General features: G+C 41.0%; 1 protein-coding gene across 1 annotated transcript in view; it reads right to left on the reverse strand.

Moving 5' to 3' along the window:
- The window catches only part of fa2h (fatty acid 2-hydroxylase), a 40007-nt gene extending 20560 nt beyond the window's left edge, over nt 1–19447 (reverse strand). Inside the window, exon 1 of the mRNA XM_085464552.1 lies at nt 18957–19447. Within this exon, the coding sequence (XP_085320678.1) occupies nt 18957–19238 (282 nt within the window). The 5' untranslated portion in view covers nt 19239–19447. The remainder of the gene's footprint in view (nt 1–18956) is intronic.
- Between the last annotated feature and the right edge of the window lie 6886 nt (nt 19448–26333).

The following is a 26333-nucleotide window of genomic DNA, read 5'->3' on the forward strand; positions in this document are numbered from 1 at the left end:
AACTATAGTCAGGGGCCATGGGGAGAGAGGGAGGAGGAGAAAGGATGGGTGGGTGGATGAGTTAAATGAATGTGGTGAGAGGGAATTAAACATTTTGAGGGCTGCGAGGGGCACAAAGGCTTATTATATCTCCCCTTATGTTACAATAATGGACGCACACATTAAAACAGGGCCAAAGATAACAAGATTAGCATATGTGCAAATAAATCCTCCTTTACAAGCCTGATTTCAGACAGTTTAACTCTTGGCTCTGTATGAGTGTGAATAATTTTCTTCAGATCGGCTCCCCTTTGCAAACGGAACAACAAGTGGGTGGAGCTTCTGTGCTAACAACCGGAAATCAATGACATCATATAGAGCCAACAGAACAAACAAACCTTATAACAGGGTTTTTCGAGCACTCTGAAGCCTGAGAACATATGCTGACCTCACAATCTGAATTTTTTACCATTTTCAGTATGAGGCTGTGCCACTGTAACAGTATATACATATATAACAAAGGATAGGCCCCGTTTAAGGCAGCAGATCCACAGGACAGCTTTTATAACCACTGGTCTCTAGTTACAAAGCAGAAGGAGGAGGGCGAGTCAGCGCAATTGGGGAGGCTGATGGGGTTTATTACATCCATAAAGATAGTATAAAAATTAAGCAGGGCCCTAGAAAACCTCTGCCATCAAAAAATAAAACATTTAGATTAAACATTTATTATTGCTTATATCTTCTTAAATTTTATGACCCTTCCTGATTCCACATCAGCCACTCTAAACCTGTGCACAGAAAACAAACTTTCTTGTACCATTTACGATTCACGTCAGGCAAGTCAGAACAAAGCACGCAAAAAATAAAAGTGAGAATTATTGTCATGGAATTAAAGGGTATGTAAAAAACACTGTGTGCCCCACATATCTCACGAACAACACACCCCAACTTTATGTCCAGTATGGGGACTAAAAGTCTGAGGGCAGCCTGGGAAAACCTGAAGCGGAACCTGATAAGCGAGCAGTTTATTCTGAAAAACTGTACCTGTGCAAGAGCTTTGTGACCATTGTGTGGGCGTGTGTTTGAACATGTATGTGAGGGCGTGTCAGGTGCCGTTGCCTAGTAGAATACACGTGTAAAGGCTGAAGTTCAGCAGAGGGTTTGATAACACTGAAAAGGCCGTGAGCTCTGAATCCTGATGATCACTTATCTGCAATCACTCACACATTTTACAGAAAACCTCAAGTAAATTATTTACTTGATAATCCAATAGGAACGATGGAGCTCATCTATGCTTCAGATTTTAATCAGGGACACGGTATAAAACCTGTGACCAATAAATACATATGTCAGAGTTTTGTCTTAACAGTGAGGCCAATGGTGATGACCAAATATTGATGATATATTCTGCATTAAAACATCTCAAAGTCTCACATACTGGCTCTGTGTGTGTGGCGTGTGAGGGTGGGGGAGAATAAAGTACACCACAACCAGTTAAAATATATGTTATTAGCCTATTGCTCATTCATAAGCCCAGGCCTGTTCCTGCTTTTTTAGATTTGATAACAATGACATCAGTGTCAGCCGGAAGATCACATGAGTTTCTGTGAAGGTTGAACGCATCACACACACACACACACACACACACACACACACACGATAGCTAGATGCAGAGAGACACGCACAGTCACCTCTCCTCTTCCATGAATATAGAAACAGCTGCACCTGCACCCATTATTTATATTACTCAACATGCATTATGCACTGATGAAACATTTCACCGCTCCCAAATTAGCCAAACACACACCAGGATTAGGATAAGTGTGGCCAAACCCTTTGTCCTCAGGTGTAGGTCAGAACTCTTCCGACTCAATGCATCTTTAATCCAAAGTCTGTAGCTCAGATACTGATTTTGGTTGTGGATCTGCTCTGCCTCCCTAATTATGGGTCAATCCATCTGATTAAATTCCCTGCTGTTCCATGTTTAGTTCATTTAGGAAAGCCGAAATACAGGTGAAAGGAAACAGGTCCTCAGTTCTGATTTACCGGCACGTTACGTTTAACATTTCCCATAAAGTTTCCAGTTCAGATACAATCATATAACTAGTTGTTGCCGAGTGGATTAAAGAATTCTCTTGTATATTTAGAAGGTGCAGGACCGGTGAAACGGAGAGCAGAGGAGGGGAGAGAAGCTGTAAATGGCAGAAAGCGTGACAGGCACACACATTAAGCTGAAATAAAAACTTGTGCATACAAGTTGGATTTTTAAAAAGAATCCCCCCCCAAATAAAATAAAATGTTCATTTATCCAGTGCCGTTTGAGCAAAACCTCAAAAAACTACTACAACATCTTTGTGATAAGGGTTTTACCTGGTTAGGAAAAAAGTGAATAAAGACATGCAAATAGGAGCACTAACGCTGCCGACTACTGACTACACTGCTATCGCCATGATTTCTTTGACAGGAAGACCTAAGAAGAAAATAAATAAATAAAAAGAAGTCCCTGTCATCACCTTCTTTCAGAATGTCTCAATGTAAACAACATTTCAGGTGTACAATGAATACACAGGGTTGTACTGTTCCTGTATCTATTTGTTTAATGCCAAATCAGCTGCAACTATGGAGGAATCTAGAAAGGCAGACCTTCTGCACAGAGGGGCAAATATCCTGCATGAGGTGGGAGGGGGGAGAAAAAGATGGTGGAATGGAGGGTGGGTGAGGGCGATGACGCATAACTGTATGTGTGTGCGTGCATTGATTACAAGATCACTAAAAGAACCAGTCAAACCTGATTGACCAGGGCTCAAGATTCCACCCTCTCCATCTCTCTGGCTGTTGTGAATTTTTGTCTGTGCAAGAATCAAAGGCTCTTTGTAGCTAGCCAGCTTGTCCATATAGTGTCATATTCCCCACAATGACACATGTTAAGTAGTGAGTGTCATACAAACACAATGCAACCTCCTTCACTATGCTGCTATGCTCTTTATGCACTTTGACCATGAAACAACATAAGCAACGAGCAGACCGAATCTGAAGGCCCTTGATCATAAAATTACAATTAATGCTATTGAAGGTATTCGACTCCCTCAGCTGCATTAGTCATGGAAGCAGCAAAACATTTGTGTCTGTTTGCATCAATCTATAGAGGAAGTGTTTCCATTCAACTAAATTTCAATATCAGGTGACAGTTCACTGGTAATGGATCAGAACACTGTGAGGCTCTCAGACTTTCTGTACTCCATTCAAATATTTATTCCCTTGCAGATCTTTTTTGCTCAATTGTCACGTACGCATGTGTAATTCATTCTCCTGTCCTCATTCATTCGGCGACATAACCTGGTTAGATACACACCAATCACCTGTTCGGATTATTTGTAGTTAGGGCTGTGCGATATGACCAAAATCTCATATCCCGATATAAGAATTGTATCGTCCTGATAACGATATAAATCACAAAAATGTAACATTTTCTGTAAATTCTGTGAATCTCAGGCAGATCGTCTTGCAGGAAGTGTTTCCAGCTGCGCGTCATGTAGCTGGAGTCCAGTGTTTTAACCGATGCATGAAACTATACATTTTTAGACATAAGTTGTAATGGCCACTGTTTTCTTTGTGAGTATTTATTACATGGCGTGCTGCGGGGAAAAGCCCGTTCTAACGTTTGAGTCTAAGGTTTATTTTTTAGCACCTGGCAGCTCTTTTTTAATTTTCATCCGTAAATAATCTGCTCTTTCGCGTGATTCAGTTTATTTTGAAAAGTCTCAACAGGATCTTGAGCTTTATTGTGAAAGGTTTATGTGGAACATAAACAAGCGGACACGCGATGGTGTTACAGTCGTTGTTGCTAACCACAACGCATAAAAACAGGCGCTTGTCCGTCCCTAGTGTGGTTATATTAAATATAAGAGAAAGAGAGAACTTTAAGAAATGAATCTAGCCACTACAGTGACCATCAAAACAGTGAAAAAAAAAAAAAAATTGCCATAAAGAGTTTATTTTGCAACACCACGAAACAAACGATAGCGTAAAATGAAACGATAGGCGTTTTTATATAGTCATCCGATATATATCGTTATATCGAACAGCCCTATTTGTAGTCATATATAAACCCTTTAATTTTTTAATTTTTTTGGATTTGTTTACACCTGCCAGCCCCGTGTGTCGGGACATGGGCGTGGCCTTGCGATCCTGTACAACAGCAAGTATAAGGTATCCTCTTTCTGCTCCTGCCTACTCCTCGTTTGAATCCATGCTGATTCAAATTAATGGACCAACCCCCACAGTATCAGTTGCCGTTTACCATCCACCTAAAATCAACTCTGACTTTTTAACTGATTTTTCTAACTTTCTCGCTGAAACCCTACTTTTATCTCCAAATATACTACTGCTGCGCGATTTTAACATCCACATGGACAACACATCAAATTCAGCCACAAGAGATTTTATATCTTGTCTGGACAATTTTGGCTTACACCAATATATGGACGTTCCCACACACTCCAAAGGACACATTTTGGATCTTGTTTGCTGTATTGGTGTCACCCCTAAGAATTGTGCTGTTTTGGACATGCCTTTTTCAGACCATAAATTAGTTTTATTCAATGCTAGTCTCCCACTATACAAAAATAAACTAAACCGCTCAATTACTTTTAGAAATAGTAGGGGCATTGATCTATCAGCTCTTTCCCATGGCATTAATAACTTACCTACCATTGATGCCTCAGCTTCCATAGACGACCTGGTATCTCACTATAACAATGAACTTATCAACCTCTTAGATACCTTGGCTCCCCAAAAAACTCAAACTGTTTCTTTCTCTCGCTCTGCACCATGGTACTCATCTGAACTTCGCCAACTTAAAGCTACTGGACGCTGCCTAGAACGTCTCTCCAGGAAAACAGGACTTACTATTCACAAGGACATGTATCTCAGTCATATACAACACTATAAAGAAGCTATTCATCATGCTAAATCTGCTTACTACACCTGTGTTATTGAATCTGCTGAAGGAAACACTCGCACTTTGTTTTCTACATTGCATAATATTGTTAAACCCCCAGATACCTTTGCCATACATACACACTCTGCCACAGTTTGCAACAAATTTATGGACTTTTTTTTTTTTTTTTTTTTTTTTTTACACCAAGATTGAGAATCTTCATCAACAACTGCCCTCGTCCTGTGAAATGGTCAATTGTTCTATCTGCATTTTTTTTTGTCCTTCTCAGCTGTGATCCTCTCTATCCCATTTGGAACTTCCCACAATAACTCAGCTATCTTCCATAATTACTAACTTAAAGTCATCATCATGTAAACTTGATCCACTGCCGACAAATCTTGCCCCACTGATTGCTAATATCGTACACTCCTCTCTCATATCTGGTTCTGTTCCTTCTTCTCTTAAAACTGCAATAATAACTCCAATACTGAAAAAGAACGGTTCAGATCCCTCCAATCTAAATAATTTCAGGCCAATTTCAAATCTCCCTTTCCTAGCAAAAAATTCTTGAAGAGATAGTGGCTGCACAGGTTCATCATCATCATCTCATTGGAAATAACAGTTTCAGTCCGGCTTCCGTTCATGTCACAGTACAGAAACAGCCCTAGTAAAAGTCACCAATGATCTTTTGGTTGCAGCTGATTCTGGACTTATATCCATCCTCATTCTCCTTGACCTTACTGCAGCTTTCGATACTATCTCCCACCGCATCCTCCTTCACAGATTAGCATCTATTGGCATCAATGGTACAGTACTCGCATGGTTTACTTCTTATCTCTGGGTCCTTTACTTTTTATCATCTATCTCCTACCCCTAAGTAATATTTTTAGGAAGCATAACATCCAGTTTCACTGCTATGCAGATGACACTCAGCTCTACCTATCCTCCAAACCCACAGCTACTCTCCCACCCACATCCATTTCTGACTGTTTAAGTGAAATCAAGGTCTGGTTTACTCCCAACTTTCTTAAACTTAATGGCAGAATTAATTTTAATAGGCACCAGATCAAAACTGACTACAGTTCCAACCAGTCTTTCGTTATCCATTGATAACTCAGTTTTGTGGGCGATCGTGGCTCAAGAGTTGGGAGTTCGCCTTGTAACCGGTTCGAGCCCCGGCTTGGACAGTCTCGGTCGTTGTGTCCTTGAGCAAGACACTTCACCCGTTGCCTACTGGTGAAGTGGTGGTGGTCAGAGGGCCCGGTGGCGCCAGTGTCCGGCAGCCTCGCCTCTGTCAGTGCGCCCCAGGGTGGCTGTGGCTACAATGTAGCTTGTCATCACCAGTGTGTGAATGTGTGTGTGTGAATGGGTGGATGACTGGATATGTAAAGCGCTTTGGGGTTCTTAAGGACTAGTAAAGCGCTATATAAATACAGGCCATTTACCATTTAACTCTGTTGTCACACCCTCCCCTCAGGTTAAGAGTCTTGGTGTCATTCTCGATAGCACTCTGTCCTTCACAGCACATAAATAATATCACTCTGTCTTCCTACTTTCATCTCCATAATATTAACCGTCTTCGTCCCTCACTCACACCACACAGTACCGCCATACTTGTCAATGCTCTTGTCACATCTCGTCTAGATTAATGTAATTCTCTTCTCTATGGTTTACCTCATAAATCCCTCCATAAACTGCAGTTGGTTCAAAATACAGCTGCTCGTATTATTTCCAGAACTAGATCCACTGAACATATAACACCTGTTCTTAAACAGCTCCATTGGCTTCCAATTCACCTCCATGTCAATTTCAAGATCCTGCTTCTCACTTTCAAAGCGCTTCATAACTTTGATCCTCCATATCTATCCAATCTTCTCCATACATACTCGCCCCTTCATACACTCCGCTCTTCTTCAGCTTCCCTTCTGTCAGTTCCACCTGCTCGCCTGACTACCACGGGACTCAGAGCCTTTAGTTGTTCTGCCCCGAGACTTTGGAATGCACTTCCACTTGCTCTACGGACCACACACTGTCTCACCACTTTTAAATCACTACTCAAAACCCATCTGTTTAGAATTGCATACACCTGATTAGGCCATTTTTACCTTGCTCAGTTTTTATATTTGCTTTTATACTTTTATGACCGTTTATGTCTAAATTTAATGTTTTTTATGGTATTGTTTACGTGCTACTGTAAGGTGACCTTGAGGGTCTGAAAGGCGCCTATAAATAATGTATTATTATTAATTAGATTTCAGCTTTACTAACATTCAAATCTATTTTACTAGAGCTACGTCACTTTTTAAGAGATGCCGATCAAGCCAATCAAACCAATATCAAATATACATGCTGCCCCCCCAAATAATGTTATTTTTACATTGGTATTCTCTTTGTGTGAGCATGCTGTTTGTGTGAGCACCCATATGGAAAAGAGATAGTAAAAACTTATATGTGATTACTCATGAAAGTGGCCACTTTCTCATTACTTTCATACATTGTTTTAGTAAGTATCCAAAACATACAAGTTTCATTATATAAATTTTCAAGGGATCTTATATCTGTTTTCACTCTTATATGCTTTTCATACAAGTCTCACACAAGACAGATACAAACTTTATAAGATATATATATATATATATATATATATATATATATATATATATATATATATATATATATATATATATATATCTTTTCCATATGGGCATGCTAAGCCACAGTGTGAAATAAATATCTGGATTGCATCCAGATATTGCTATTTGAGAATTACGCTACAGAATTCTGACCACTTCCTTTGTATCTTTATCGCAGAGCTCAAACTTCTGCAGAGAGCTGACATTAATTATTGTGTCAGACGAGGCTGGGTGTCACATGACTGTGGTGGTGATGAAGAAAACAAGTATTTGAACACAAACCAAACAGCAGTTTTGAGAGGAGGAATTAGCAGAAGTTCAGCCAGTAGCATGACTGTCATTTACACCCCACCAGCAAATCATGAAGCAGTGTCCTGTACATTTTACCCCAGGAGTCTCTGTAATATCAAAACCCATCTGTAATACGGGAAAAAAAACAAAAAAACAAAAAAACAAAAAAAACAACCCTAACTGAAGTGTAGTGCATGTTATAGTTTCACAACTGTCACACAGCACACCGAAACCTCACCTCTCACCCAACTACCCAGATTTGGCTCTCTTTGACTTCAAGTGTTTAGCTGTTGATTTGACACGCTCGTGTGTCAATCACAAAAACACGAGAGAAAACTGTTCAGAACAGAGTGTAGAGAGTAATCTGAAGGAAAAAAAAAAAAAAGAAAAACAGCAGCTGCACATAACCCATTACAGAGGTGCACAAGAAAATTCCAGGACTTTAATGACCACACCTCTTATTAATACCTATACTCTCCCTGGACCAAAAGCCTAACAGCTTTCTCCCGTATGTTTACTCTGGTTTCCAGCCTGTGGTGTATAATATATTGTGACCATAAGCAAGACCCAAATCCAAAAGGCAGGAGCAAATTCCCCAGATATCTGACACATTTATCTCTTGCTCCCACTGTGTACTGCTGTGAGCCAACTCTTTTCACCAGACACTAAGATGTCGCACTCATTTCACAGCATTCCCCAGAGACAAAAGTTTGTCTAGAGACCTTAACCTGATGAGCAGCCACGTTGTACTGCACACAAAGTCTCCCCCTTTAATAACACTTTCGCTCCCTAAAGACGATACTGCAAAGTTCTTCAGGCCTTTTCATCTCCTGCACCTTCTCTGGGTGTGTCTGAAAGTCTTGTCTGTTTCTCCCACACCTTTAACTGTTTGTTTTTCTGAAACAACACACCTCTGAGCATATGCATGTGTGTCAATGTGTTGGGCTCTCCCCCTGAGCTATTAGTCAACCTGCTGCATCCACGAAATCTGTATACACACACATAGCCCCATCAAGGCCTACATGCTGGAAAGAGTGCTTTTATCATTGTGTAAAGCTAGAGAAAGAGGTGGGGTGGAAGGAATTTTAATGACTAATACCTCTCAGCTAATCACGACAAATAAAACAGCAGGTTTTCCCCTCCATGTTGTGGTATTTGTTTAACAAATATAAATATATATTTCAGAAGAAAGAACTCACACAGTTACAATGAAAAGCTTTTATTAGTAATGTTGACGGCTTCATTTATAATTGATAATCTGCATCACCTTAATTAGAAAGGCTTGGACGCACTTTGTGGCTCCACAAAGTTTTTTGGGTTTTTCTTTTTTTTTTTTTTTTTTTTTTTGGGGGGGGGGGGGGGGGGGGGGTCTTGTTTTATGACAAAAGCTGACAGAGACTGCCCTAAACCCTTAACCTAAGTTGTGGAGGATGAAAAAGGACATTATTTTTAAGGTCAGGGTACTTGGGGATAAAACTACTAAAAATTGTAAGTTGTTAAGGGCAACCACGTACCCTGAGACCAGTGTGCATGAACACAAATTAATATTTAAGGAATGCTGTGGTGAAATGAATCAATAAGAGAAAAGACTGCTGGCAGGCTTCGGTGTCACTCCTGTGGGACCTTTACCTTAATCTTTCAGGCATATGTTTGTTCTGTTCCCCTCTGACCATCCACCTAGTGCACCTCCACCTTGACCCCCACCCTTCCTCAGGTGTTTCTGTGGTGATGGCGTAAGCCACCTGAGGCCTGCACCTGTGCACTAATTGCTGCGTCTGCAGTCCCTATAGCAGCAAAGGTCAACAATGTTACTGGTAATGTATCACCATGGCGATAGAGGAAAGGCGGCGCTTAAGAATAGTAAAAGAGGTAATTCACTTGTACAGCTTGGTGGAGGGAGAAGTGATGACACAGGTCCTGGAGAAGAGGGCTTTTTTTTTTGTTTGTTTGTTTTTTTTAAAGGAAAAGGAAAATGTAGGTCAAAAAACCTGCTCTGAAGGACAAAGTCTTTAATAAACAATCATTTCACTGCTCTGAAAGCTAGAGGCCACACACATGTGGCAGTTAGCATGTTTTAATACTGATATTAAAAGGTAATATTTGGATCAGGTCCTTCCGTCTTCCTCTCTGTGCCCTCTGATAAAAGACAATCCCGCCATTGAGTGGGGAAAGACCTGTGCACACGAAGGTCTGCATTCCTACGATCTACCGGCTCAAACTGGACGCCCTCCAGAATTCAGTCCACAAAACTTAACAGCCACCATCATGGCACGCCTGAGTTTATACTTTATATTCATCATCACCCACTCAAAAAGTACATAACTAGGCTGTTGTACTCCAACACTGCTATCTTAAATATGGCTACTCTCTGTTCAGCTGTTGTTCATTCATGTACACAATCCCCTCATTAGAGATTCACATTTAAGAATACAGCTACTATGCTCTCAAGTTCATGACTATGCAGCTCCTTTTTCCTGCATGTGAGGAGTTTACATGCCAGCTTCTGTTCTCTGTCTGCAGTTTACAGAAAGAACAAGTGCGACAAACAAGCTGAATGACACAAAATGGATGGAATGTGTTCAGCACTTTTGGGCCAGGTATTTCCACATACTGTCCAGAGGCTGATAGGCAGTGTTGGCTCAGTTCCTTCAAGACAACAGGGGCAGGGTCACAGAACAAAGTTGCACCTGGGAATGAATGTGCAGTTCTGTTTTCACTTGACCTGAAATATGCATGAAGAGAACTAGAAAGTGCTGAAGTGGATAATCAGTGGGAGAATTTATACAATTTTTGCAAAACAGAAATTGCTATGCAATTGCAGTAGTGCTTCTACCCTGTACTTCACTTAAGTCTGCTACAAATGCGCACACAAATGATATCACACATAATGATATCAGCATATGTGCAAGTAATCAATGAAAACAATTAAGAGAGCTTTTCTACTTTTCACTCTAAATGATACACAGGATGTGCTCACAGTGATGACCATGCTCAGAAGCCCCACCCACCTGCTGTTCAAAACCTTCTGTTTACAAAGAGCAGCCAATCAAAAGGAGGTTGGCTTCTTCTTCTTTTTTTTAAAAAAGGATGTTTTTGGAGGAGGCAGAGGTAAGGTTCAACAAGTCCCAGTTTAATATAAAGAGGGATTACTTTGAAATTTGAATCATACAACGTTACTCTATTAGAAGAACAACAGGACAGAGCTGTAAGAACAACAATACAGAGCTTAAAATATGCATCACATGTTCACTTTAATAACATGGAAACAATGTTATGCATAGTTACTAATCAACAGGAGAACTTCTCAGCGTAGTCAAACATTTGTGTAGAGTCAGGTCTAATAAGATGACTAGATTTTCTAAATCTAAATTTGCAGTAGCCTAAAAGACAAAGAAAAAAAAGAAAAAAAAGTATTGATGTGAGTGTCAGCAGGTTTTGTGGATAAACGGATCATCTGTCATACCAAAAACAAAAAACAAAAGTGAATGAAGTTAAAAGCACTTTCAACCTTTGAGAGGTTTAAAGTGCTCTTAAAAGAGGGTTAAAATGCACACCTATTGAAAAAGAACTCAGCTGTTATGAATACAGTGATAGATGCCTCTGCTCTCTTCTTACTGGTCCACTTCGGATTCAGTCCTCTAGTATATATTTAAATTAAAAAAAAAAAAAAAAATTGAAACAAATCAATACTGTTGCGAATGAGTACTATTAATACAACAGTGAGCTTTAGTATCATTTAGTATACGAAAATCCTTTTTTTTAGCACCTTTAATGTTAAACTATCTATGGTTACACATTATCTGAGGAGTCGATCTCAGAAGACACTGCACTACTTCCTGTTTTAGTTTGTTTTTAAATCATGGAAAAAAAAAAAAGTAATTTCAAAACACCATTTGTCAGTAGGAGAAATGAACAACTATTACAAACCAGTTCGATTTGCTGATAGTGTAAACATTACCTAGTGTTTGATAGTAAACCTCCCAAATGCGTATACACATACAACCTGTCATTCACACACCTGGGAAAAGAGAGTCCTGCCTCCTGCTCTGACTGCAGTGCAGCATCTACCATCTGAAGATCAACTCTTAACTGGCAGTTCTTAGAAAGATTATCACTCAAGAGATGTTGCCAATCTCAGGTGATCTTGACATTTGAGTTTCTGAGGTACTGTTTAGAAAAAAAAATAGAGATTGAAAACAATTAGATTCTTCCTTCTCACTCAAGGATGCATGCTTCCTACTACGAAATTGTTGCTTCTAATCTCTTTTTTTTTTTTCTTAAATACTGCTGCTTCCTCAAACAGCACGCTGTACAAGCTCACAGCTTTCTAGATACAGACTTGCTTGCAGTCTTATAGTTTTCCTATGAGGCAGTCTCCCCTGAGACAGAGAATAGACTGTACGTCTTTCTACTTAGCAGGGGGTTAACCCGCTGCTCCACAGCTTCTTCCTAGAATAAGAAAACTAGGAGCATTCTTATGGAGCATCGACCTCAAGCTGGGATCAAACATGCAGAACAATTAATTTATTTACTGATGACTCAAAAATATAAATGTCTTAATGGGAGTGTTTTAGATGGCATCTAAAACAGTGGCTTAATATTTAGAAGACTATTTCTTTCTTATTACAGTTATGGAATAAGCACGAAATCAGTTTAGCACTAAACTTTGGTTTCTCTTTTTCTGCAAGCAGATTTTCCCACAAACACAGAAAGCCCACCTCTGGCTAATAATATAGCTGATAAGAATAATAACAGTATTGAGATTCATGTCTGAAGCCCAAACTGTGGTACTTCCACTGATTTTTCTCTCCAGTCCACACAAATGTATATCACATTTATCACTAAACGGTTGATTTATTAATTTGTTTCCATCAAAAAACAAAGAACTAAAACTGCTTTAAAGTCTCAGAGTGTGTTTCTGCACTGGTGATGTGAGAATGCCAGTTACAGCCAATCAGCAAATTATTAAAGAGAAAAAACAAAACAAAACACACACATTCGCAGCAGTTTCATTGGGAAGGGAGAGGGTGAGCAGTTCGTCAGCCATGAATAGAGAACGAACTATACAAATGTGATCTTTCACTGAAATGACTGGAATATCCTGTTGAGTCAGTTGGTCTGTCATGTGACCTACGTGTTCATACTTTCAGAATTTCACACCCATGGTAAATCAATAATTAGTCATCATTCAGAAAAGTAATCTAGTGACAACATAATCTACTCTTGGCGTTATATGATATTAAGAGCACATATCTTTAAGATCTGACCTGAGCTGACCCAGCAAGCCTGATTTTTTTTTTCCTGCTAAATGAATGATTAGAGAGACAATCCAGCACATAACAGCAGGGTGCAAGATGCTAGCAGGCAAGGCATACACATACGTGTGTGTGTGTGTGTATATATATATTAGGGGTGCAACGATACACAAAATTCACGGTTTGGTTCGGTTCGATACTTTGGTGTCACGGTTCGATATTTTTTCGATACAAAAAAAATGTTCATGCCTTTTTAATTTGTCATTTATTAAAATTATAAATATATATTTTAACTCAAAAGTACAGTTTTTAAATTTAACCCTAACCCTTGTGCGTGCTTTTTATTTTGACAGCGAATGCGCACCTGCGGACCACTTATGTGCAGCCCTGGTTATTTAGCTCGTCATATTGCAGCCACAGAAATTATTTTGTCCATGAAACCATAAAGCTGCACTTTCTTTTTGCCTTATAGTCTCATTTGTCATAACTTCTCCGTTTTGTGGTAAGCTTTTCTTTGGCTGTCACTTCTTCACCCTGACCTGTCTTATTTGGCTCAGCAGAACTAAAATATATATTCTGCTGGTTTTACACAGGCACTCACATAAGCTCAGCGATTCTCTGCGCGATCAACCTCTCACATGTTTAAGCTTGCTGCGGGAGATTTCACTTGTCATGTTTGCATAGTAAGCTAACGATTAGTAAGCTAATGATTAATAAGACGATGTCAGAGGAATTGGTGCGCAAATTATCATCACTCACAGATCAGTGCTGTCGCTCTCTATACACAGTTCGCACGATTGCAAAGTGAAAGCAAAAAAACAAGCGCAAATTCAAACGCGATTTCAATATGTCACATATTGACAGTGGCTCACCGATGCCAATGACATAATTACCCAGCTACATTTCTGAAAGAATGCAAAAGCATTGACATATATTTTTCCTTCCTACAATAGCCCGATGGGCAGGGAAGAGATAGATTTTGGTAGCCCGTCTGAAAAAAATCGCTAGCCCAGGACGTCGGGCTAGCGATTTTGCGAGCCCTGTATCTGATTGAGGAATCACTCATCTTTGGAAAAGAGAGTTTATTACAGAGAAATGTCTCTTTCCAAAATAAAAGCTATACTATCCGCTTCTTCTGGGCTATATTCTCAGCAGCATAAGGAGAATCATGTGCTAACAGCTGTCTAAATGACTCGGCTAAAGTTAGTAGCATGCTTGTTGTTTTTGTCTTTGCACTAGGATGATGTCAGCGTAAATGTGCAGTCATATTCGTTGTGTTCCCACTAGTGCTTTCAGGTTAATCTCGTTGAAATGACCTTAACGCCACAACACGGCAAATCTCCGTTAACGAGCTACCGCCGATCGCCCCGTGCATGGGGCTAGACGGCCAACACGTTAACGAGCTAACTGCGCTAACACACTAGTTCCCACCCATGTAATTGAGCATTGCATGGCACATCCAACATACTGTTTTACTTTAGTCCATGACTCGCTTACCTTCAGGGTCATACGTCACATGAAAACCAAAATAATTCCAAACGCCAGATCTGAATGAGGGTGGGGGAGGTGCCCTGCGCTCTTCCTTCTGACTATGCTGTCTGTGTTGAGCGCTCAGTGGATCTGCGCTCGACAGTGCAGCCTAGGCGGAGTAGTCGAACGCAGATTCACTGAGCGCTTTATTAGTCCCACAAGGGGAAATTTCAGATGAGACTGAAACCAGCTTTCTTGGGATTGGCTGTCCCTCACAAACCAAAAGGGTTAAACGGCATGTGGGAGGGGCTTCTGGGTTCAACACAGACAGCATCGTCAGAAGGAAAGTTGATAAAATAAATTACAAATGTTGTATTGTTCGATACATATGCGTACCGAACCGAAAGCACTGTATCGAACACCCAGCACGCCCCTGCGGGCGGTTTATCCTTCAAGCTCGGGTCCTCTACCAGAGGCCTGGGAGCTTGAGGGTCCTGCGCAGTATCTTAGCTGTTCCCAGGACTGCGCTCTTCTGGACAGAGATCTCCGATGTTGTTCCCGGGATCTGCTGGAGCCACTCGCCTAGCTTGGGAGTCACCGCACCTAGTGCTCCGATTACCACGGGGACCACCGTTACCTTCACCCTCCACATCCTCTCAAGCTCTTCTCTGAGCCCTTGGTATTTCTCCAGCTTCTCGTGTTCCTTCTTCCTGATATTGCTGTCATTCGGAACCGCTACATCGATCACTACGGCCGTCTTCTTCTGTTTGTCTACCACCACTATGTCCGGTTGGTTAGCCACCACCATTTTGTCCGTCTGTATCTGGAAGTCCCACAGGATCTTAGCTCGGTCATTCTCCACCACCCTTGGGGGCATCTCCCATTTTGACCTCGGGACTTCCAGGTTATACTCGGCACAGATGTTCCTGTACACTATGCCGGCCACTTGGTTATGGCGTTCCATGTATGCCTTGCCTGCTAGCATCTTGCACCCTGCTGTTATGTGCTGGATTGTCTCTGGGGCATCTTTACACAGCCTGCACCTGGGGTCTTGCCTGGTGTGATAGACCCCAGCCTCTATGGATCTTGTACTCAGAGCTTGTTCTTGTGCTGCCATGATTAGTGCCTCTGTGCTGTCTTTCAGTCCAGCTTTGTCCAGCCACTGGTAGGATTTCTGGATATCAGCCACCTCCTCTATCTGCCGGTGGTACATACCGTGCAGGGGCCTGTCCTTCCATGATGGTTCCTCGTTTCCCTCCTCTTTCTTGGGTTTCTGCTGCCTGAGGTATTCACTGAGCACTCGGTCAGTTGGGGCCATCTTCCCAATGTATTCTTGGATGTTCCTTGTCTCATCCTGGACTGTGGTGCTGACACTCACCAGTCCCCGGCCCCCTTCCTTCCGCTTAGCGTACAGCCTCAGGGTGCTGGACTTGGGGTGAAACCCTCCATGCATGGTAAGGAGCTTTCTTGTCTTTATGTCAGTGGCTTCTATCTCCTCCTTTGGCCAGCCTATTACCCCAGCAGGGTACCTGATCACGGGCAGGGCGTACGTGTTGATGGCCCGGATCTTGTTCTTACCATTCAGCTGACTCCTCAGGACTTGCCTGACCCTCTGCAGGTACTTGGTGGCTGCAGCTTTTCTAGCGGCCTCTTCATGGTTCCCATTCGCCTGCGGGATCCCCAAGTACTTGTAACTGTCCTCTATGTCTGCAATGTTGCCTTCTGGTAGTTCAATCCCCTCAGTTCTGACTACCTTCCCTCTCTTTGATACCATCCGACTACACTTCTCCAGTCCGAACGACATTCCAATGTCATTGCTGTATAGCCTGGTAGTGTGGATCAGTGAATCGATGTCTCGTTCACTCTTGGCATACAGCTTGATGTCATCCATGTACAGGAGGTGGCTGACAACTGCTCCGTTCCGTAGTCGGTATCCGTAGCCAGTCTTGTTAATGATCTCACTGAGGGGGTTCAGGCCTATGCAGAACAGCAGTGGGGACAGAGCATCTCCTTGGTAGATCCCGCACTTGATGGTGACTTGTGCTATGGGCTTGGAGTTGGCCTCTAGTGTTGTACGCCACATCCCCATTGAGTTCCTGATGAAGGCTCTTAGGGTCCCATTGATCTTGTACAATTCTAGGCATTCCAGTATCCAGCTGTGGGGCATTGAGTCATAGGCCTTCTTGTAATCAATCCAGGCAGTGCACAGGTTGGTCAGTCTGGTCTTGCAGTCTCGGCTGATTGTTCTGTCTACCAGTAGCTGGTGTTTTGCGCCTCTGGTATTCTTGCCAATTCCTTTCTGTGTCCCGCTCATGTATTGACCCATGTGCCTGTTCATCTTAGCCGATATGATGCCTGACAGGAGCTTCCATGTAGTACTGAGGCAGGTTATTGGTCGGTAGTTGTATATATATATACACACACACACACACACACACACACACACACACACACACACACACACACACAAACACTTCTTGCTGTTGTTAAAACTTTGTACCCACCCCCCTTTATATTTTTTCTCTTGTTTCTATAGGTTTCGTTTCATCTGACTCTTGATTTCTTCTCACTTTGCTTGAAATTGTTGTGAATTGCTTCAATACACTTCTGTAAACAGTTTACATGCACAGTGATCTATAAGTCAAGGACTTTTATTGTGAAAGGGAGGAAGAAGCCTCGTTTGCCCTTGTGCAGAACACATTCTGGTACAGAGCAGACATTGTGCCAATCTGCCTTTGAACCCAGAAGCCCCTCCCACATGCCGTTTAACCCTTTTGGTTTGTGAGGGACAGCCAATCCCAAGAAAGCTGGTTTAAGTCTCATCTGAAATTTCCCCTTGTGGGACTAATAAAGGTATATCAATCAATTCAATCCTGAAGGGCATGATTAGTTAAAATGGCTTCTGTCACATAAAAGACGAATGAAATACGGATTATTTTGACATGAGTCAAAACAGGTCCTCCATACACCCAGTCACTGACCTCAGTCGTGAACTGCATCCAAATGAGGCACAATTTAGTCTTGAAAAACTCGTTTTTACATTGTTTTTCTTAGCTGCTGTTGTTGCTTCAAGAGACAAACACCAACATCACAAACAGCTCATGTGAAACGGTGTCTGGCATCTTTTGGGTCAATCTGACTCCTTTGTAGTCATAGCACCCTCACCCACATTTTGTCAGCCCCCCCCCCAATGCACATGCATGCATTGTCAACTACATGCATGTGCAGAACTCACAGCTGACAGACAAAGGGGTCCAAAAGTAATTTCCTTTGTACTTACAGCTTATCAGTCACTAACCCTCAAAGTCCCACAGAGCATTTTGTTAGAGCAGTTGTGTAAACTTTCTGTGCAGAGACGCAACCAACAAGCAAGGACACACGTGAGAGTGGGCAAGCCATGTAAATGTGAACTGTGTCTGCAAGAGATTTATGCAAACTCCCTCCTCACACGCACAGAAACCTGCAGGACCTGGCTGGGTGTGGATTCATTTTACAGAGACAGAAGGGGGCATGTTTCCCCCCAGTCTGCAGCCCCCCTCTCCCGGGACAAGACGAACCAGTTTCCTTCTCTCGCCTTCTTTCAGAAACACGCACACAGGCACAGGCCTTGAATCATTCATTAACAGGTCTGACCCCTCCACACCCACCAGAGCTCACCAAAACCCCACAGGTCTCTCATGTCACCTGTTAGCCCCTCCCTCCTCCACCTAGGAATTACACAAGCATTGCTTTTCCATCACCAACACCTTACTCCCGTCCTCAATGATCAATACCAGTTCCCTTTTCCTCGTTACCTAAGAAGGAAAACGCCCAATAAAGTCAAATGAGAGCGGATTATACACCTGTTGCTCCAAGAGCCCGGGACTAGTTTCCTTCTCCTAATTCTGGGTCTGGAATCAAATGAAGTCTATAAACACTTCTAAACCTCCTTACGGTAGAAAATGTGAGACTGTTGACAGCTTTTTAACAAGGTGTGAGGAATATTGATCTCACCTGCCAGGGCTCGTGGGGAGGGGGGGGCAGGGGGGATTAAAGACGCCAAATGACAAACATGCGAGAAACTTCTGAAAGTTGACAACGGAAATCTGGGATCGATTTACATTTTTATGACTCTAAAGTCCACAGAGCTAAGTTCACAAGAAAGATATTAAACTTTAACCTTTCAACAGGTGTGTGGTTCAAAAATGAGATATCACTTTAACACATCTTTAACTACATCGACAGAAGATGCGGGAAAAAGGTTTATATATATATATATATATATATATATATATATATATATATATATATATATATATATATATATATATATATATATATATTCCTCTTAAGTTGTTTACTCTGAGGTCAGCGGTGTCATCCTAGCTAGTTAGGGAGGAAGGGAGGTACCTGTGCCTCGCCGGTGACGCTGTCTCTGTTCAGTTCCCCGATGTAGTACTGCTCCATCCACCGCCGGGCGTTTTCCGAGTGCCGGTGTGGGGGTCCCTCCATCGCCTGGCGCACGTCCTTGCCGGAGCGGCTGCGTATTAGTGCCTCCCCACCCGGGTGCATCCGCAAGAAGGCTGTCACGTCGTAAACCCTGGTCCCCATCAGCACCCAGCAGGACTCCTTGGTGCAGTGGCGGGCTACCTCCGTCTCCGTGAAGTAGCGGGGGGACGTGGACGGAGACATCCTGTTAGTGGAGATGGAAAAAAGGTCCACCTGAACTGAAAACTGAGAGCAAGTCCTCCTCAGTGGACAGTCGACCTGACTAATGAACTGACTTTCGTAATGACACCGGAGGCTTTAAACTCCTGCCGTTCGCGAGACACGGACGAGAGAGGCGGGGTTTGTGAGGCGTTCACCAAAGTCGTAGTTAGTAGGTCTTAAACTGACTTACAATCACGTCTGCATATACGCGCATCGAAAACTTCTAAACAATATGCTACGGTGATTACTTATTCTTTTTTTTATGATTGCAGATTTTTAATATTTTATTTTAATATTTTATAACAGTAGCCAGAAAAGCCGTTATATTTACACAATAGCAAAAGCAAACCCTCCCCGAATACAGCATAACTCTCCTAAGCACCTGTTGCTGTTAAACCGATACAAGCGACACAACCGCTTAAGAAGTCTGTTCCGTGGACCCAACCTGCTGCTAAAGACTATTATAAATTGCTTTACAATATAATAGCTGAAAATTAACATCTCTCATGTTGATTATTCCAAATGAAACCGTTAAAGGACGTCAGTCAGATGACATCACATTCATAAAGAGGAGTCACGTTATTGGTCATCACTTCCTAATCAATAAAAATCTGGCGTTTGCTGCGCAGTTTTTCAACGTTAAATAAATATTTCCTTCCTTTTATAAAAGACCACGTATGTATTCACCCATGAAATTTTCATGTTAACATCAGGACGCGTTGAATGTATCATGTTGAAGGGGTAGTCTATAGTTTTTAAAGGGTCTCTGAAATTTCATCTAAGGTCGCTGTTGCATTCACGTGGTTTTGGAAAAAGTGCTTTTCCAAGTGTAAGTAAATTTGGTACTAAGGAGTGCTACAAAATCGTGTTTATGAATTCTTTTCTTTAAATAAACAAACCTTTTTTTTAAAAAATAAAACACTCGTTTGTAATTTGTTATGTTTGGCGAGAGAAGAACGTATCGTTGTTATAATGATTATTATTGTGTATTTATTTTACAGCTATTTAAAAACCAATTTAATGTAAATATTTAAAAAAAAAAGACGAAACTTTGGTTTGGACGGCCTATTCAGACTTTTTTTTTTAAGTTATTTACGTTTGGATGCTAAATGAAAACCCCGATGTGGTTGTGAATTGTTATGCTTTAATTGGACAGAGATGCGATAATTACGTGAGCGTGAAGGCGACATAAGACCCAGCCTTTGTCCAAGAGCGCCGACCTGCGTGTTTCGTTAAATATTAGTTAAAACGGTGTCAAAACCTCGGTGGAAAAAGTGATCGAAATATGAAGTGCAATTAAACTATTCTGTGACTCATAGTGGCGTCATATGACTCTTTGCTGATGATGGGTATGTCATGCCTGATAATGAATGTTTTAAAATCTGTGGCCGTTATTCTGCATTGAATGCTTTATCATTTTAATACTTTGGGTCTATTTTCCTAATAAGAAACTTTGTGGATGCAGGACTTTTATATATGACGGAGTGCTTGAAGTACAGTGCACTACTTCTATTCGAGTTAGACACCACTTAGTTAAAAGCATCACCTAAACTTAGAAATCTCATTAGTGGTATTGGTCTTGCTCAAAGGCATCTCCAAAGGCGGTAATGAAAAAAATTGCCTGCATAGCTGTTGGCATCAGTCTGCAACAACAGTGACTTTCGACCAGGCACATGTACATGCAAGCGAACAAAACAATAACATTCATATTTAATCTTTCAATAGAGTAAAATAAGCCGTTCTATACAATAGACATTATACACTGGAGTCTGCTATATAATATGGCCAGCTAAGAACATAAAAAAGCAAATCCGAGCATTTATAACAGCGTTATTATACAAGGGACTACAACCCTCGATATGTGTTGACCTGTTAGAGGGGTGCGATACCAGCAGGGGGCAGGAAAACATCAAATTGCACAACGAACCTCACAGATGAAAATTTCCAATCAGTCATTTCACACGTGATTAAAATGGACATTTTTTTTTTTCATTTTCATCTGCAAAGGTCGTGCGCCAGTGTAAAGGAGGCATACAAAAACATACGCTGCGATCATTGCAGTGTGACGCAATTCGATGCTCGACTCAACTGTCGAATGTGTAATTTCTATAAAACATCTGTATCCCATATAGGTATTGGTCCTCACAGTGCCCCTAGGCCAATGCAAAGTTAAGAAACATAAAAACATACATAGATATGCCGTGATATTTACAGTTTTTTCTGATTGCTTAAACCCTAACTGTGATTCCTGTAGCACAATCTCTAAAACTATTCAGACTTATAGCAAAACCACTCACTGAGTTTGCAAAACTAAAAGCACAAAAACTGCTTTGCACTCAGTTTGCAATTTTGTAACACACACTTTGCAAAACTGTAGGCACAATTCACTGCACAACACTCAATTACCAAATTTCCAACACACTCCTAGCAAAAGTATACACATGTATGGCTATCATTAACACTAATTTGCCAACTGTCTTGCACACTTTCACATGTGAAAACTTCTTTAGATAATTAGTTCACTTTGCAATCAGCCTAAGCACTATAATACAGGTAAGCTGTGTGTGCGGAGTACAATGGAGGGAGCAGAAAGAGTGAGAAGTAGAGGAGGCCGAGGAAGAGGACGTGGAGGTGAAGAAGTAGGATGAAGAGGACGACAAGGACAAGGAGGAGCAAGAGGAAGACGAGGAGGGGGGAGAGGAAGATGAGGAGGGGGGAGAGGAAGGGTAGGAAGAGTAAGAAATAGAATTGCTGATGACATCAGAGCTACAATAGTGGACCATGTCATCAACCGTGGAATGACCCTGAGGGTAGCTGGCCAACGGGTCCAGCCTAACTCGAGCCGCTACACTGTAGCAAGTACCATAGGGACATCTTGAAATGAGAATCGGTTAGTACAGTCACTTCGCACAAAGATTTGTAGCACTGCCGTATGCCAATGAGAAACACAACAATACCATTGATGTAAAAATACTGAAATTGTTACTTTACAGAATTGCTAGATGACCAGATGCTGGGGCAGAGGAAGCATGTTCACTGCAGACCAAGTAACCCATATAGTCATTATGGCGATTGCAAATAATCCTATACTTGGAAATAAACACTTGTGTTTGTTTTGATGTGTTTGAATAAACACCAGTACTTGAAGTTTGGATCCCTCTATGCTTATGGATCTATGACAGAAGTATGAGCTCACACTGACATAGCCTACCTTGTGCGCAGAGAAAGCAAAAGCCAGATGTGTTTTGTATTCATACCATCAGTGTGCAGTTGGCGCATTGTGTGCTTAGTAGATGATGGCTTGTGTGTACTGTTTGATACGGAAACACCATTTTTACGAAGGTGTGAAGAGTTAATCTAGCTGTGTTTGCTTTTGCAAGAGAACTACAATGTTTTGATTATTGGGTGACAGGTTTTCTTATTTGTGTGAAGAGTTTTGCAAAATTAGCCAATAGTTACAAAAAATGTGCTTACGCAATCAGAAAAAACTGTAATACAGTCACTTCGCACTAAGATTTGTAGCACTGCCATATGCCAATGAGAAACACACCAATACCATTGATGTAAAAATACTGAAATTGTTACTTTACAGAACTGCTAGATGACCAGATGCTGGGGCAGAGGAAGCATGTTCACTGCAGACCAAGTAACCCATATAGTCATTATGGCGATTGCAAATAATCCTATACTTGGAAATAAACACTTGTGTTTGTTTTGATGTGTTTGAATAAACACCAGTACTTGAAGTTTGGATCCCTCTATGCTTATGGATCTATGACAGAAGTATGAGCTCACACTGACATAGCCTACCTTGTGCACAGAGAAAGCAAAAGCCAGATGTGTTTTGTATTCATACCATCAGTGTGCAGTTGGCGCATTGTGTGCTTAGTAGATGATGGCTTGTGTGTACTGTTTGATACGGAAACACCATTTTTACGAAGGTGTGAAGAGTTAATCTAGCTGTGTTTGCTTTTGCAAGAGAACTACAATGTTTTGATGATTGGGTGACAGGTTTTCTTATTTGTGTGAAGAGTTTTGCAAAATTAGCCAATGGTTACAAAAATGTGCTTAAGCAATCAGAAAAAACTGTAATACTAGTCTATTTTCCAGCTGCTCTGAAAAGTGTAATAACTAAAACCATAAACCATAGTATGATGCAATACTGCAGCGCTAGCAGTTAGTTATGGCACATGTACAACGCTACACGTACACGGCAATTTTGGATCACTAAAAACCGAGATTTTGAATACATTTATGATTTAAATTCAAATTTCTGTTTTCAGAAAAGGAAAGGTGGGATTTTTTTGCACACCTTTGCCAAAGGTGTGCTTTTTCCCCTCCTTTATTTTGAAGTGTGTGATGTGTTTTAACCACATCTTCTGTTGAAGGGGTCCCTTTGCGCCCTGCACACCTGGAGATAAGTAACTCACCTCACTCACTCACCATAGGGAGGAAATCCCTCATTTAACACCTGATCATTCCAGGTCCAATCCTCTCCGATTTCCATGATTTTCTTTTTCTTTATTTTCTACCTGTTGGAGCTTTTTATTTTTATTATTTTGAAATTTTGATGTTGGCTTACTTATATTTTGGGGTTATTTACAATTTTTTTTGATTCAGTAAAAAGGACTAGACTTGTTATTTCTCTTCTTCATTCTTCTGTTAAGTTTCCTACAGTTTAATTTTCTATTCACTGCAACTGAGAAATAATACTTACCTCTTTAGCATTTATGGAGCCTAACTCCTTCAAAAGGATAGAAAAGGTTGATAGAAATAAGTAAGACAAAGGGGACAAGATAGGAGAGAGCAGAGAGAAGAGCCGGAAGGGGGGCGCCCGATCTGGCTTTCCACACCTCCCTGATCCGGCGGGGTTCTTTTTTTCCCTTCTTTTTTTTTTGGCTGTTTATCTTGTTAAGTCAGCCAGGAAGAAGTGTAGGGCCATTTTTTATAAGTAAAGGGACTGGTGTAGGACCAGTATGCACTGGGGTGGGTCTATGTTGTTTGTTTTTTTACCAGAACAGCAGAAGCAGCAGGAAACAATAAAAATTGGTCTTTTGTTTATTGCTTGCCAAACTGGATAAATAAATCATAAAATGCAACTTTCAAGTTTTGGACATTGTACTTGTTTTGCCTGCGTACAAAGAATTACAGCAGCAGTGACTTGTTGATTTTAAATTATTGGATGTTTGGTTGGACAAACAATGGAATCACCACTACACTACCAATAAGATAAGATAAGCCTTTATTAGGCCTGCAGTGACCAAAAGAAGCTTTTTGGTCACTGCAGAAAGTACAAGTTAAGAGCAGTAAATATTAAGAAAAAAAAAAAAAACAATACAGTAGCATAAGATAAGATAGAATAACATACTATGCAAAATAGAATAAAATATTATATACAATAGAATAAGTACAATACATACAATCTGACAGCAAATGAAATAAGCAGAAATTCAGATGTCATTTTTTTGGTGGTATTTTATTGATTAATGAATAATTTGTTTGGTATTATTATCTGAACAAAAAAATACCAAATACAACTTTCACCTCAAGGTCTCTTATACTGCAAAGGTAAAGACCCTGCAGTGTTAGAGAAAAAACCCAGCAAAAATCCCTTTTGAGCAAGCACAAGGCAACAGTGGGAAGGCAAAACTCCCTTCTAATAGGAAGAAACCTTCAGCAGAATCAGGCACAAAAAGGGACAGCCATCTGCTGCGACTGGCTGGGGGAGAAGTTCTTTTTACAATTTTATTTTAGCCAGTTATTTTTTGGGTTATATTTAAAATTTACTGGCCAATTTGAGGTGATCAGTTGTTTGTGTCCAATTGAATTTAAACAAGTGAAGCCCTAAATTTCATCTTTAAAAAAAAGTGAAAGTCATGGCTGCAGTTACTTGAGGGTGACTGTTGGGTAAGAAACATGAAAAGATGGCTTTGCGTATTGTGGAGAAAAAACGTTTGATTATAGATGGTTTCTTTTTTGGGAAAAGATACTTTTTGAAATAAAAACTAAGCACCCCCTCAAAGAGTGCTTGACCCTCCGTTGTTAGAGTTAATAGTAAAGCTGGAGTCAAGCGCACATCTTTATGGAGAGCTTTGTAAATTTTCTTTTCCAGGTTTATAATCTTTTCTGGGGTTATATTTAAGTTTTTCCCCTCAACTTCAGCCCAGAATTTCACGAACAACAACCTCTTTAGTGACTGGCAGAATTCTTTGTCGCATTTCATCTCCATTTTGCAGAAGAACCACTTACAGTTTTTTCTGATTGCTTAAGCACATTTTTTGTAACTAGTGGCTAATTTTGCAAAACTCTTCACACAAATAAGAAAACCTGTCACCCAATAATCAAAACACTGTAGTTCTCTTGCAAAAGCAAACACAGCTAGATTAACTCTTCACACCTTCGTAAAAATGGTGTTTCCGTATCAAACAGTACACACAAGCCATCATCTACTAAGCACACAATGCGCCAACTGCACACTGATGGTATGAATACAAAACACATCTGGCTTTTGCTTTCTCTGTGCACAAGGTAGGCTATGTCAGTGTGAGCTCATACTTCTGTCATAGATCCATAAGCATAGAGGGATCCAAACTTCAAGTACTAGTGTACTTGAAACACATCAAAACAAACACAAGTGTTTATTTCCAAGTATAGGATTATTTGCAATCGCCATAATGACTATATGGGTTACTTGGTCTGCAGTGAACATGCTTCCTCTGCCCCCAGCATCTGGTCATCTAGCAATTCTGTAAAGTAACAATTTCAGTATTTTTACATCAATGGTATTGGTGTGTTTCTCATTGGCATATGGCAGTGCTACAAATCTTTGTGCGAAGTGACTGTACTAACCGATTCTCATTTCAAGATGTCCTTATGGTACTTGCTACAGTGTAGCGGCTCGAGTTAGGCTGGACCCGTTGGCCAGCTACCCTCAGGGTCATTCCACGGTTGATTACATGGTCCACTATTGTAGCTCTGATGTCATCAGCAATTCTATTTCTTACTCTTCCTACCCTTCCTCTCCCCCCTCCTCATCTTCCTCTCCCCCCTCCTCGTCTTCCTCTTGCTCCTCCTTGT

The sequence above is a fragment of the Copadichromis virginalis genome, linkage group LG7, assembly GCF_057382275.1.
Source record: "Copadichromis virginalis isolate Kocher_CV1m ecotype Utaka linkage group LG7, C_Virginalis_male_GT1.1, whole genome shotgun sequence".
In the NCBI taxonomy this organism is placed as follows: Eukaryota; Metazoa; Chordata; class Actinopteri; order Cichliformes; family Cichlidae; genus Copadichromis; species Copadichromis virginalis.